Source organism: Nothobranchius furzeri, chromosome 13 (assembly GCF_043380555.1).
Source record: "Nothobranchius furzeri strain GRZ-AD chromosome 13, NfurGRZ-RIMD1, whole genome shotgun sequence".
NCBI lineage: Eukaryota > Metazoa > Chordata > Actinopteri > Cyprinodontiformes > Nothobranchiidae > Nothobranchius > Nothobranchius furzeri.
In genome coordinates this window covers 64,837,625-64,851,426 of record NC_091753.1, presented here as the reverse complement: position 1 = coordinate 64,851,426, position 13,802 = coordinate 64,837,625, and the positions used below count along the sequence as shown (strand labels likewise).

At 43.0% G+C, this 13,802-nt stretch overlaps 1 protein-coding gene across 6 annotated transcripts in view; it reads left to right on the top strand.

Moving 5' to 3' along the window:
* Window positions 1-13,802, top strand: part of numbl (NUMB like endocytic adaptor protein) — a 109,140-nt gene that overhangs the window by 81,052 nt on the left and 14,286 nt on the right. For 2 of the 6 annotated variants that reach the window (XM_054734693.2, XM_054734692.2), the window contains exons 3-8: window positions 839-913; window positions 1,360-1,434; window positions 5,637-5,777; window positions 5,882-5,968; window positions 12,165-12,372; window positions 12,463-12,732. In XM_054734693.2, the coding sequence (XP_054590668.2) occupies window positions 839-913; window positions 1,360-1,434; window positions 5,637-5,777; window positions 5,882-5,968; window positions 12,165-12,372; window positions 12,463-12,732 (856 nt within the window). Of the gene's footprint in view, window positions 1-838; window positions 914-1,359; window positions 1,435-5,636; window positions 5,778-5,881; window positions 5,969-12,164; window positions 12,733-13,802 lie in introns of all 6 variants that reach the window. The other 4 variants (XM_054734697.2, XM_054734696.2, XM_054734695.2 and 1 more) reach the window with 2 other exon arrangements.

Sequence of the window (13,802 nt, the reverse complement as noted above, 5' to 3'; positions counted from 1 at the left end):
TCTCTCTCTCTCTCTCTCTCTCATCCTGCCCTTATTATCAGTACCAACTTGCAGCTGAAGATCCATCATGAGAACAGAGTGAGGGAGGCATTAGTTGCTTGTGTGTGTGTGTGTGTGTGTACATGTGTGTCAGTGTGTGTGTGCAGAGAATATGTGTGTGTGTGTGTGTGTGTGTGTGTGTGTGTATGTGTGTGCAGAGAATATGTGTGTGTGTGTGTGTGTGTGTGTGTGTGCAGAGAATATGTGTGTGTGTGTGTGTATGTGTGTGCAGAGAATGTGTGTGTGTGTGTGTGTGTGTGTGTGTGTGTGTGTACATGTGTGTCAGTGTGTGTGTGCAGAGAATATGTGTGTGTGTGTGTGTGTGTGTGTGTGTGTGTGTATGTGTGTGCAGAGAATATGTGTGTGTGTGTGTGTGTGTGTGTGTGTGTGTGTGTGTGTGTGTGTGTGTGTGTGTGTGTGTGTGTGTGTGTGTGTGTGTGTGTGTGTGTGCAGAGACTATGTGTGTGTGTGTATGTGTGTGCAGAGAATATGTGTGTGTGTGTGTGTGTGTGTGTGTGTGTGTGTGTGTGTGTGTGTGCAGAGACTATGTGTGTGTGTGTGTGCATGTGTGTGTGTGCGTGTATGTGTGTGCAGAGAATATGTGTGTGTGTGTGTGTGTGTGTGTGTGCGCGTGTATGTGTGTGCAGAGAATATGTGTGTGTGTGTGTGTGTGTGTGTGTGTGTGTGTGTGTGTGTGTGTGTTATTGGGGCACAGCTCATACCAGACGTCTCTTTGATAAAGAGTTCTGTCAGAAGGATCTGCTCTGGTATCAATACCTCTGCTACCCTTTTGTTGCAGTATCTGGGGTTGGTGGAGGTGGAGGAGTCCAGAGGGATGCATGTATGTGAGGAGGCAGTGAAAAAGCTGAAAGTTGTAAGTATGCACCCCCCACCACCTCCACTACCACGAACACCACACCTTGGTGCACTGGGATCACACACAGCCTCATATTACTCTCACATATATTCTCTGCACACACACACACACACACACACACACACACACACACACACAGCTGGACTGGGACTGGGAGTGTGTGAACAGAGTGACACGGAGTGGCTGGAGGGTGTAAGTAGATTTAAAGGATGAAAGGGAAGCACGTTGTTCGTTCTGCGCTGATCTGTCTCATTATGAAACACTTTGAAGCTGCAGCAGCGAGGAGGACACACGATGGTACATGACGTCTCAACACACGGAGGTCATCGTTCAACCAAACCTACCTTTAGTCACCTTTAGTCCCATTGTGACTTTCTGACCGCCTCTGCATGGAGAACAGCAGCTCTCACTGACTCCTCCCCACCTCCTCTCTGTCTCCCCAGAGTGGCAAGAAGACAGTGAAAGCAGTATTGTGGGTTTCAGCTGATGGACTCAGGGTGGTGGATGATAAAACCAAGGTAAGCTCTCCTTGTTTGGTCCTTCAAGTGTTTCATCTTTTCAGACAGCCGCTGTGCAAAGCAAAACTTACATAATTAATAAAAATGGCTACATGCCACACACACTCCAGACTCGTGTTTTAATTCTGGCTTTTATTTCAGTAAACCTTCTAAAGGTTCTGTTCAGCTCCGGTGGACTAAAAGGCATCGAAAACAAACCGGTTAAAATAACAGCAGGTCAGAGTTAGAAACTGGGGTTTGGTGCCAGCGACAGAGAAAGAAACGTGTTTTGTTTATTTTCGGCCTGAAAGCTTGTTTTAATAGTCAAATATGTTTCAAATAAAATTTGGTACAAATGTTGAAATGAGTATTTCTCTCCTGGTTAGAAGAGCAGAAGGTATCTGAGACAACCTTTGGTTCTCTTTAACAACATTAGGAACAATCAGTGTGTGTGTTTCTGTGTGAAAGCTGCAATTAAAACTTTACCTGTGTTAAAGCTTAATGAATGGCCTCAGTTTGGAGAAATACAGTTTCCGTCAGGCAGGGCTGATGAGCTAACGGCTAGTCCAAAAGTAGCCAAGACTAAAATAGAATGACGCTAATCTCCTCAGAGGCCAGTCTTTAAGCCCTAAACCAGTAAACTGCAGCAGAACTGGGATGTTTTAGCAGGAATGTTGAAATATTCCTACAGGATTTTGGGCTAAGCTGCCGCTGCTGCTGTGGCAGTAGTGATGAAACCGTTAGAGCTGCAGCCATGATCATGATAAATGACTCCAAAGCGCTTTACACTACAGTGTATCATTCACCCATTCACACACACATTCACACACTGATGGTGATGAGCTACGATGTAGCCACAGCTGCCCTGGGGCGCACTGACAGAGGCGAGTCATCATCACACAGTTTAGGACTAGGATTAGATAGTCCCGTTCTAAGATGCTCTCTCCCCTCTCTGCTGTCAGAACTGAGCTCTGTCATTCACAATAAACCTCAGGCACAACATTTGCTCCATCAGTTAAATAAAAAGACGCTGTCAGCCTCCAGACATTGTACAACTCTGACCAGGGATGAGACGTGAAGCTGTCCCTGCTCTCGTCCGATAGTCTGTCACGGGTATGAAGAGCTGACGGACAGAATGACTGGTGTCGTGTTTAATGCTATTGTGTCATCTTGAAGGCAGCGAAGGCCCACATAGTACGACCTCCTCCCCCAGCGCACGCACACACACACACACACACACACACACACACACACACACACACAACCAAGTAGTGTTTCTATGGTTATGTTGTGATTTCTTAGCAAATATTCTATTTAGTATGAGATAAAATAAAGACAAAGACCCAGGTTAGAAATCTTGGGGTTATCATTGACTCCGACCCGAGCTTCTCTGGACACATTAAGGCGTTAACTAAATCAGCGTTTTATCACCTTCATCAAACATCAAGAATCAGAGGTCTCGTGTCCGGACCAGACTTAGAGAAACGTATTCATGCTTTTTTTCTAGTCGGCTGGACTAATGCAATGGTCTCCTAACTGGTCTTTCCAAAAAAGCTGTGAAGCAGCTGCAGCTTGTTCAGAATGCTGCTGCTAGAGTCTTAACAAGAACTAAGAGAATGGAGCACATCACTCCTGTTCTTAGATCCTTACACTGGTTACCAGTAAACTATAGAATAGACCTCAAAGTGCTCCTACTAGTTTATAAATCACTCAATGGCATGGGACCAGAATATATGTCAGATCTCATTCCTTTATATACACCCAAAAGGGCTCTGAGATCTCTTGGAAACAATCAGCTGGTAGAACCTCGGGTCAGAGTAAAACATGGTGGTGATGCATTTAGTTACTATGCTGCTCACATGTGGAATCAGCTTCCCCATGACCTGAGATCTGCCCCAACCCTAGTGTTGTTTAAAACACAACTAACGCCTGAGTTACGCTTCTGCGTCAGTGCGGGGACACTCAACGCCATTATCCGTCCTTGCGAGCCTGCTGGAGAGCCCTCGCAAGGATGGACGGCGTCAAGCTCTGTTTTCTAAATATCCATCCGTCAAGATGGAGAACGCAAGCTTGTGATTGTTCAGTGCGCCACAGTCGTCTACTCCGCCGCCATTGCACCCTCAAAAACATAAAGAGAACCGAGGATAATTAGCAGCAGACATGGAGAAGCTTGAAGAATGACTCGTGAAAAAACTCTAAAATATGAACGTTTAATTCCCCGTGACTGGAGGAGTGAAAAGATGCGCAGGAAGCGTTTTATTTGTGGACGGAAATGACAGGAAACGTGGGTTTAGAGGTGGCGAGCGCATGAAGAGGTGGAGGAGGATGAGAGACAAATTTGTCCATGTTAAAAAGTCTCTTATATACAAAAAAACACAATATAAACACATTATCTTGGACCGATATATGACAGGATACCACAGAACAGTGCTACGCCCTCTGGTGTCCTGGTGGGGAATTGCTTTGCAACACTCCCCAGGAGACGGAGAAGTATGAGAGTTAAACATCTCTGTCCGTGCGTGCGTGTCTCTCCCGTTTGGAGCTGACGGAGAAGTATAAATCCAGCTTTAAAACCCTAATATACTCATCAACCTTTAATTGAACTGTTTCGTATCATGCGTCGTCTCCACTGTAATCTGTGCTGTAACTTTGTCTTCTCATTTAGCTCTGTTGTGTATTTTAAACAAAAGAAAGCACACCAGAGATAGATTAGGTACGCTGCAGCGGCGGACAAGAGAAGCTGATCGGAACCTCGCCTCACTTGCCCTGCTCTCTGCCCCACTACAACACTTTTATTTAGGGAGAGAAAATGAGGAACAAAGGCCTATTCATCATGGCCTACGCTAGCCAATAACATTGTTGCTTCTATGCTGAAGCCAGCCAATAACATCGTTGCTTCTATGCTGAAGCCAGCCAATAACATTGTTGCTTCTAGGCTAAGGCGGGACATTCTAAAAAGGAAGTCTCAAGTTATGGGAGTGACTGCTGAACTAACGTCCCCCACAGAGACAAACTACATACAGATCACAGAGGACAATTAGGACATAAACACTTAAAAAGAACATTTAAGATAAGTGTAATATAAAATCCCTAACAAGCTCTAAACTGCAATTCCATTTGTGTGTATTTTAATTTGTGTTTTTATGTTGTTTTCATATCATGTCCTGATAATTGTAAAGCACATTGAATTGCATCTGTGTTTGAAATGTGCTCTACAAATAAAGCTGCCTTGCCTTGCCTAAGCAATTTCCTTTTCTGAAGTTCAGGTCCAACGATGAGAACTTCAGTCTTGTCTTGATTTAAAAGCAGAAAGTTTAGAGTCATCCAATTGTTTATGTCCTCAAGACATGCCTGTAATCTACCTAACCGATTAGGTTCATCAGGGTTAATGGATACATATAACTGAGTATCATCAGCCTAACAGTGGAAGTTTATCCCATGCTGATTTTACCAATTGGGAGCATATATATAGTAAAAAGAATTGGTCCAAGCACTGAACCCTGTGGTACTCCACAAGTAACCCTGGAGTATGAAGAAGATTTGCCATGTACATTTACAAAATGAAATCTATCAGACAGGTAGGATTTAAACCACTGGCTGGCAGTAAGTCGAGCTTGTTTCCGGTGAGACTTGGACTCCGCCAAGGATGCACCTTTGTCACCGGTTCTGTTCAAGAAAATGGTGATGTCACTTGCCTTGTCCAATCATATTCACAAAGGGTCAGTAAGCCTACCTGCTAGCCTGCCACAGAACAGGTGTGTTCTCCAGCATGTGTTACCATGGTGACCGGGAGGGCTTTCAGGCTAGCCACGTTCGTAGAACCGATTTAGGAGAGGTTACACCGGGAATCTAACAAGAAAGCCTGGTTTGGGGAAAATCTCACTTTCTGGAATACCCCTCTGGTAAAGTTAACTGAACTCTAATTCCCATGTGGGCCAGAGCTTAAAGGGTAAACAAACAAACATTGTTTTGATACTCTTGCTACTTCATGTTATCCTCTGACATCAATTCCTGTGTCCAACCTATCTCTAGTGACTGTTGGTAAAATGTTAGCAGCTGTTTCAGTAATCGGTGCATTTTACCTGATTCAGCTCTAGACAGTCAAAATATTTATTTACTTGCTGTGGTGACTGATGCAGACTTGGCTCATCAGGCAATTATGGGTAAAATATGTCTTAATTCCCTTTCTGCTTTTTCCTGTTTCCACTGACTGCCTCTACCAGGACCTCATCGTGGACCAGACCATAGAGAAGGTCTCATTCTGCGCTCCAGACCGTAACTATGACAAGGCCTTTTCCTACATCTGCAGGGATGGAACCACCAGGCGGTGGATGTGTCACTGCTTCATGGCTCTGAAAGACTCGGTGAGGCTCCAGTGAACCTTTGACTCTTTTGCAGGAACTTTTTAAAAAGTTGCAACAATTCTTAAGAATGGGCCTTTATGAATTAAATGTAACTCTACTCTTAGTTTGTGTCCAGTGTTCTCACTGATAGCTGTTTGAGAGTGGGGGAAGCACAGGTGTACCAGCGAGGGCTGCATTCCACTTCTGCAGCTGTAAGTGTTGGTTATTTTGTAAAACTGCTAATGAGCATAACTTTTCCTAAATGGAACGTAGTCCTGGTTTATGCTAGCCTAGCAAACTAACCCTTATGTAAATACATAGCCTGGGCATGACCGATAGACAGAATCCAGTCGTGGGGGACATGGACATAGTTTAGACTTTAGAAGTGTGTGTGTGTGTGTGTGGGGGGGGGGGGGGGGGGGGGGACCGGCATGAGGACCGGGAGGGGGGGGTTTGAATTTACATTAATGTAATATTGTTTTTGGATGGTAAAAAGGGCAGGGGACAAAAACTGACTTAGGAAAAAGTGGGGGTGGGGGGTGGGGATGTCCCCCCTGTCCGTCCCAAAAACTACATCCATGGTGGGGGAAAATCTACAGATGTCTTTGCAACCAATTGGATGGAGCTAGAGCTTGTTGAAGCAAAAACAACATGATGTATTTAGCTCTACAGCAGGGGTGTCAAACTCATTTTGGCTCAGGGGCCACATTGAGAGAAATCTAGTCCCAAGTGGGCCGGACCGGTAAATTAATTAAATACTTCAGATTGTTTTCTTTGTTTTAATACAATCAATATAAAACGAGGCTGGAGCCTGAGGACAGTGTAGTACAAGTACAACACCTGAAGTGTACTTGAAAATTTGAAAAAAAAAAAAAAATAATAATAATAATATATCAACAAATAAAAAAACATTCCTTAGTGCACATATGTCAGACACAAGCATTTTTATGTGGCCCGCAAGATAAATATTAAAAATATATTAAAACTGGCCCGCTGGCTGATTTTACCGCAAAGACTTCAACTCCCATGATGCTTTGCGGCGTTAGCGCGGAGCCGACACGCCCCTTCCTTTGTGTTTTTTCCAGCGCCTGCTGCCGGTCTCTGCAGCTCCGCTGTCTCGGACAAACTAAACGCTCCTCTCACTCAGCGCCGAGTTCACTCAGCTGTTTTCTGACGTTGAAGCCCAGAAACGGAGATTCTAGCCGCTCAGTAACGTGTTCACGACTGAAAGAGAAAGTTTTCCAACTAACGTCCAGACAGAGCCGATATAACTCCAGCGAACAGCGACACGCTCAAACCAGCATGACTCCGTGGCTGCTGTCGTTGTGTTTCCTCCCCGACACACAACAACGTGGTCAAGCTGCTCAGACATGTTCATCAGCACAAACCTATGTGAGCACCTGTTGTCATCTAATGTTGTCATTATTATGATGAAGATGAACAAAACAACAGGAGTCTCCTCCTCAGCTCAGATCAACCCCATGATGCAGGTATCTGGCTGGAACAGGTGAGCATCACAGTAAACCAGTGGAGCAAACTGAGCTTTAAATATGTTGGTTTTCTGCTCCAAAACATGAAAGTTAACAGGTGAGATGTTGCATTTTCATTTTAGATAAAAATGATATTTTTATTTTGTTGTTGGCCCGTGAGAAAAGATTTAACCTACAGTAAACAGGAAGTGGAAAGGCTGCAGATAGATGAATAGAATAGAAAATCCCTTTATTGTTCCTCAGTGGGGAAAGCTAGACGTCACAGCAGCGATGACACGTATTACAGGAGAAAAAAGGAGAATAAAAAATAAGAAAAATGAATAAACAAGAAAACATAAATCCTGAATAGATTTATAAAATGCTGATTATACCACAAGTAATGAATACCACTGATGTGTTTTATTTAAAACGGACTTGCTCGTGTGTAATTTGGTTATTCCACATTCAGTGTTAATGCAGAAATATGTTTGTTTCCAAATTTAAAGGTTCAAAATTGCATACATGTTGATAAAAAAAATGTGCAAATTTGCCGTCACTTTTTCAAAAAATATTAAGTTTGGCCCTCGACTCCGTCCCAGAGTTTCATTTCGGCCCCGTGTGAGTTTGAGTTTGACACCCCTGCCTTAGTGATTCAAAGAGCTTACAGATCACATGGCTAGATCAGTTTCATGCAGCACTTAAAGTATATTTGACTCATTTTACTTTACATCTTTTAGCTTTCACCAGCACATCAATATCAGGAGTCACATCCTGAGTGGCGGCCAACTTCAGGATGTAATTCAAGTTCTTGTGTGAGCCTTGAGTGCATCTTTGTTTTATTTATACTCATTACAGAGAAAACTTGCTCACAAAGATACGTTTATTTTCACTCTACATTGTAAAGTATGAAAATAAAATTTACACAACCATCTCGCGGGCCGCATGTTTAACACCCCTGCTCTACAGAGATCAGTCAACGGGGCAGTCATTCATACACAGTTTGAAGGGGAAAAAAAGAAGCAAATACATCTTGTTCTGAAATAAATGGCTTCAGTATTCCCAAATTATTTAGCATCAGCTTATGTCTCAAAGAAAAGCTCAAGTCTAAAATGCCAATCCTGAGCCGATATCCTCTGTCGTTTTTCTCTGTCTCAGCATTAGGCCCACCCAACAGACACAGAGCGCTGTGATTGACAAGACACATTTTTGGGCCAATGGTAAGCCTCCTGAGGCTAGAATGGAGCGTGGCTAGACCAACCTGCTGAGTAAAAGTTAAAAGATTTATTCACCTGTGATTTCCCAACTTGTACAAGTCAAATGTCTGAAAAGGGCCTGCTGTTGCTCATAGGGATTTTTTTATCAGTTTCATTTCTACCCAGAGACGTTTATATTCTGGTTTATGACATGACTAAAGACACCCGTAAGTTAAAACCAAGACAGTTTTGTGTTGTATATGACTGCTGCCACACCAGATATTAGCTCAGTGTTTTAAACTAACTGTTTATTGGATACTTTTAAGTTTGTTGAGGTTAATTAGCTGTGGTAGCATCCCAAACATGGTAAATAATCAGTTTATTGGATATTTTTAAGTTTGTTGAGGTTAATTAGCTGTGGTAGCATCCCAAATATGGTAAATAATCAGTTTATTGGATACTTTTTAAGTTTGTTGAGGTTAATTAGCTGTGGTAGCATCCCAAATATGGTAAATAATCAGTTTATTGGATACTTTTTAAGTTTGTTGAGGTTAATTAGCTGTGGTAGCATCCCAAATATGGTAAATAATCAGTTTATTGGATACTTTTTAAGTTTGTTGAGGTTAATTAGCTGTGGTAGCATCCCAAATATGGTAAATAATCAGTTTATTGGATACTTTTTAAGTTTGTTGAGGTTAATTAGCTGTGGTAGCATCCCAAATATGGTAAATAATCAGTTCGTCCAATGAAGACTTTTGCTGAAGTTTCTTTGAGATCCATCACATTGTTCATCGTGGATATTTTGCTGATACGCAACCATGGTGCACAGGGGCACCTCCAGAATTTTTTGATGGGGTGGCCAGATGGGATCAAAGAAATTTTTGGGGTGGCACACCAAATTGGTCCTTGTGGTAACTCTGGGAGAATTTAGTCTGTGGCGATGTGCTGCGTTGCGCCTTTATTAATTTTTATTAAAATAACAGTAAGTATCCAAAACATTTAACTTAAGTTTTACAAACACAAACATTTTAGAAAATTACATTCAGTTATTTATAATGTTAACCCAAAGTTAATTTAAAATGTATTTTTTAGGTTAATTCACCTGTTGGTGTGTTAAAAAAATTATGGAGATAAAAAAGTTTTTAAAATGGTGAGCAGCAGAAACATATGTTTTTTTAAAATTCTGATTATTTCTTTAGTTATTAATTGTAATCATTTTTATTTAGCTTTAAAATTATGTGTTGAAGGTCAATATATGGTTTGACTGAACATTAATATGATTTGTTAACACTGGCTTTTCCTGGGGGGGTCAGCACTTTTCTATGGGTGGCCATGGCCACCCCTGGTCACCCCTTGGGGGCCCCCTTGATGGTGCAGTCCAAAATGTTTTATTCTAAGGATTAATCTGCTAAAGTGCTTAGTGTGTGTTGGAGGAGAGGCTCATCTACAAACATGCTGAGTTTAAGCTCCAAATCTGTAAAAGCGGTGGCTGTTTTTGTGTTGACTGTGGTAGCCATCTTGGCCCGGGTTGAGTCTGAACATGAATCAGTTGTAGACACACAGCTGATTATTACAATCTGGAAGGTGTATTGGGTTCTCTCTAACCACAAGTAAAACAGATGATTCTCCACCTTCACCTTTCAGCGGTGATAAAACCCAACACGTGCTTTCTGTGCTGCTGATGTGTGAGTCAGTTTTCTATATTTCAGCTGAAAAAGAAAAACTGCTCCATTTCCACCAGTCTGACGGTGCTTTTTGGTGTCATGAGCTTAAAGTGGGAATGGGATTAATAATGTGGATGGAAGAGAACAGAGCACAGGTCTGGGATCAGAGGAGGGGATTATACAGGAGCCGCTGGGGTTATCTGCCCATCTCTGTCTGTCTTGGTTTCCTCTGCATGTCCAACCTGAGCTGACCTCTCTGCTGCTGCTGCTAGCTCTGAGCAGGAGGGACACCTGAGATCTGAGGGAGAATAAATTAGTTACTTTAGGGCGTCATGAACTAGTGTTTAGGTTTGATACGCCCTACTTTACTCTATTAAACATGTGGGTAATTAATTATAGATTCATTAAGATAAAGACAATACAGTTTATCTCTAATAGAATATTTACTAAGAAATCACAACGTAGCCACAGAAACACTACCTGGTGTGTGTGTGTGTGTGTGTGTGTGTGTGTGTGTGTGTGTGTGTGTGTGTGTGTGTGTGTGTGTGTGTGTGTGTGTGTGTGTGTGAGTCGTGGAGGATGGCTGCTTATACTGAGCCAGGATCCTCTGGAGGTTTCTTCCTGTTAAAAGCGAGTTTTCCTCTCCACTGTCGCTGCATGCTTGCTTAGTATGAGGATTGCTGTAAAGACTCTGACACTAGTCAGTGACTCGATGCAACCTGCTGGGTTCCTTATATAGAAAACCTTTTACTGATTGGCTTAATCAACTGACCTGGAATGTTTACTGTGTGAAGGTCCTTGAGGTGACTCTTGTCGTGATTTGGCGCTTTATAAATAAACTAGAATTATTTGATGTTATCAAGGCACAATGGAAGTTTATGAAAAGTGCTGATATTTTATTCTCTAGAAGATGTCGCGTTAGTGATGGATGGTGGCTTGGATGATAAAATGGTCCTATAAATCCTGTCAAGGCTGTCCGACTGGATTCTAAACTATTAGTTTCACAATCTTTGCTGTACTTAAATGTGTAGTCTCAGGTGTTTTCTGGAGCTTTTTTCTCATTTAACTCGAAATAATCTTCACATATTGATGGAAACCAATAAATTAAATGTTTTGTCCAAAAACTTTAATAATTTTTGTCGACCCCAAAATCCTGGGAATCCTCGACCAGTCACTGTGCTTGTCCCGCTTCTAAATGATTAAATGGCCTGTATTTGATATAGCGCCTTCTAGAGTTCTTGAAACCCCCCAAGGCGCTTTACAACACAATCAGTCATTCACCCATTCACACACACATTCACACACTGGTGGGGATGAGCTACAATGTAGCCACAGCTGCCCTGGGGCGCACTGACAGAGGCGAGGCTGCCGAGCACTGGCGCCACCGGTCCCTCCGACCACCACCAGCAGGCAAGGTGGGTTAACTGTCTTGCCCAAGGACACAACAGCAGCGACAGACTGAGCGGGGCTCGAACCTGCAACCTTCCGATTACGGGGCGAGCGCTTAACTCCTGTGCCACCGTCGCCCCACGTAGATAACAATCCATCCATCATTCTGCTTTTACCAAGTGCAACAACTTTAAGCTAATGTTGTTCAGCTGGAGTTATTGTTTACTTTTCATTGACCACGGTCGTAAGAGATTAGTATTGTTTTTCATTTTGTGTGTGCGTGCATGCACGCGAGTGTGTGTGTGTGTGCGTATACTAGAGATGTATCAAACCTCCCAAACTGGTAAACATGTGGAGTCAACACAGCTCCGGGTGGATGCCTCTGGAACACGGTAGGTCTTTGTATGAGATGAGAATAATTGTAACACGCTCTAAATGCTGACACGTCACATGAGATCTTTCAGTATAATAAGGATAAGCATGAAGTTAAAACTCTGCATGTGTTACTTTGACGATGATGGGCCCAAAATGAAATATGGATTTAAGTTAAAGTGTCTCATAAAATCTTGGAAAGTTTCAGGTAAAAGTCTTTTTCATGACTAAAACAATCAGAAAACTCAAAATAGTGCAAGTATCTGCACATTCAGTTCAGTCCATTCAAACATGCAGGTTTTGTTGTTGTTTGCGACCCAGGGAGAGAGACTTAGTCATGCTGTGGGGTGTGCCTTTGCTGCCTGCCTGGAGAGGAAGCAGCGTCGAGAGAAGGAGTGTGGGGTGACAGCTTCCTTTGACGCTAGCCGCACCTCTTTTGTGCGTGAGGGTTCCTTCCGCATCAACTCATCTTCCAGCCAGCAGGGCAGCAGCAGCGATCGAGATGAGAAGGTGCAGGACAAGAAGAAAGGTAGGAGGGCCCCTCACCTGGGATGGATCGCTCACAGAGTCAGAGGTGCAATTCCAGAAATCTTATGTGGGAATCTCATTTATCTCCCAGATCAACCCTGTACCATCCCAGCCCTCCCACCTGGTGCCGCCTCCCCACCTGAGGGGGCAGCGTCCCCTATGGAGCGCCCAGAACCAGGCGTGCCTCATGCCATTCCTCGCCGCCACGCGCCCATCGAACAGCTGGTGCGCCAAGGCTCTTTCAGGGGATTTCCAGCTCTCAGCCAGAAGAACTCTCCATTCAAGAGACAGCTGTCGCTCCGCCTCAACGACCTGCCATCCACGCTGCAGCGTAAGACCGACTTTCAGGCCAAGAACCCTGGTGAGTCAAGACCGAGTGGTGACCTGTTGATGTTCTGCCCTTGGTGACTCTGGTTTAATAGAAATGAAAGATTCAAGGGTAGAGTTTAAAGAAACTTTTTGTTATCTGGGTAGACTGTATTCATTTGTGAACAAACAACCATTCCCGGACTCAATAACAAACATTTCCCCGCGTTGCTCCAAGTAGGAAGATCAGGGGCAACCAGAGGTTTAGGGTGCTGAGCACCCGGAGATCTGCCTGGTCAGGCAAGATAGATTTCAACATTTTCTACATTTTAACACAATTTCATTCTGACATTTATGAAAGAAAACAAAAACACTGTTTTCACTATTCAAATTACAGTTTTACACACCACAAACTATACGTTCAGGGAAACGTCTGTTATCTAAATCTGGTCCAGGTTTAGAGAGTCTAGGTCAGCGGTTCCCAATCTTCAGTCCTGGAGGGTCCCTTGGCTGTGTGGTAACCTCACCAGCTCAGCTCAAACATGATGTAGAAGGGGAAGAAATGATCTTTTGTACGGCGCCTTTCAAGATAAAAGTCACGAGGCACTTGTATGCGCTGAATTCCCACGAATTTGGTGGGCTCCCCCTTGGTTGGGAACCACTGGTCCAGGGGCTGTAGTTTTAAAATATGAGCAGATTAAAGATTAAAGATGTTCAATGAGTGGAAAAATGGGTTGTAATTGCCCTTTAATAATTGGAAGCCTGAAATTGAAGCCAATTCTTTAGTTTTGTCTGAATTTCCATAACAGAATGAAACTAAAAGTACCAGCAATAATTTTTAGATCATTTATACTCATTTTCACATAATTTTCCAATAATTACATCCCATTGAAGAAGAAATCAAAACTTTTTTGATCATTTGTCTTTCTTCTTCTTCTTAATTTTAAAAACTAACAAAAACAAAATGGTTGTTGTGCAAAAATGACAACCAGTCTCTTCCAGAAGATGTTCAGGGCAGCGAAAACAACAATCAGCGACTTTGGCTTTGAAACAACACAACCACCTCGTTTGTGTTAGAATCTTATCGTTGGGCTTCCGGGGACCCACGGTCCAGAAGAAGATGGG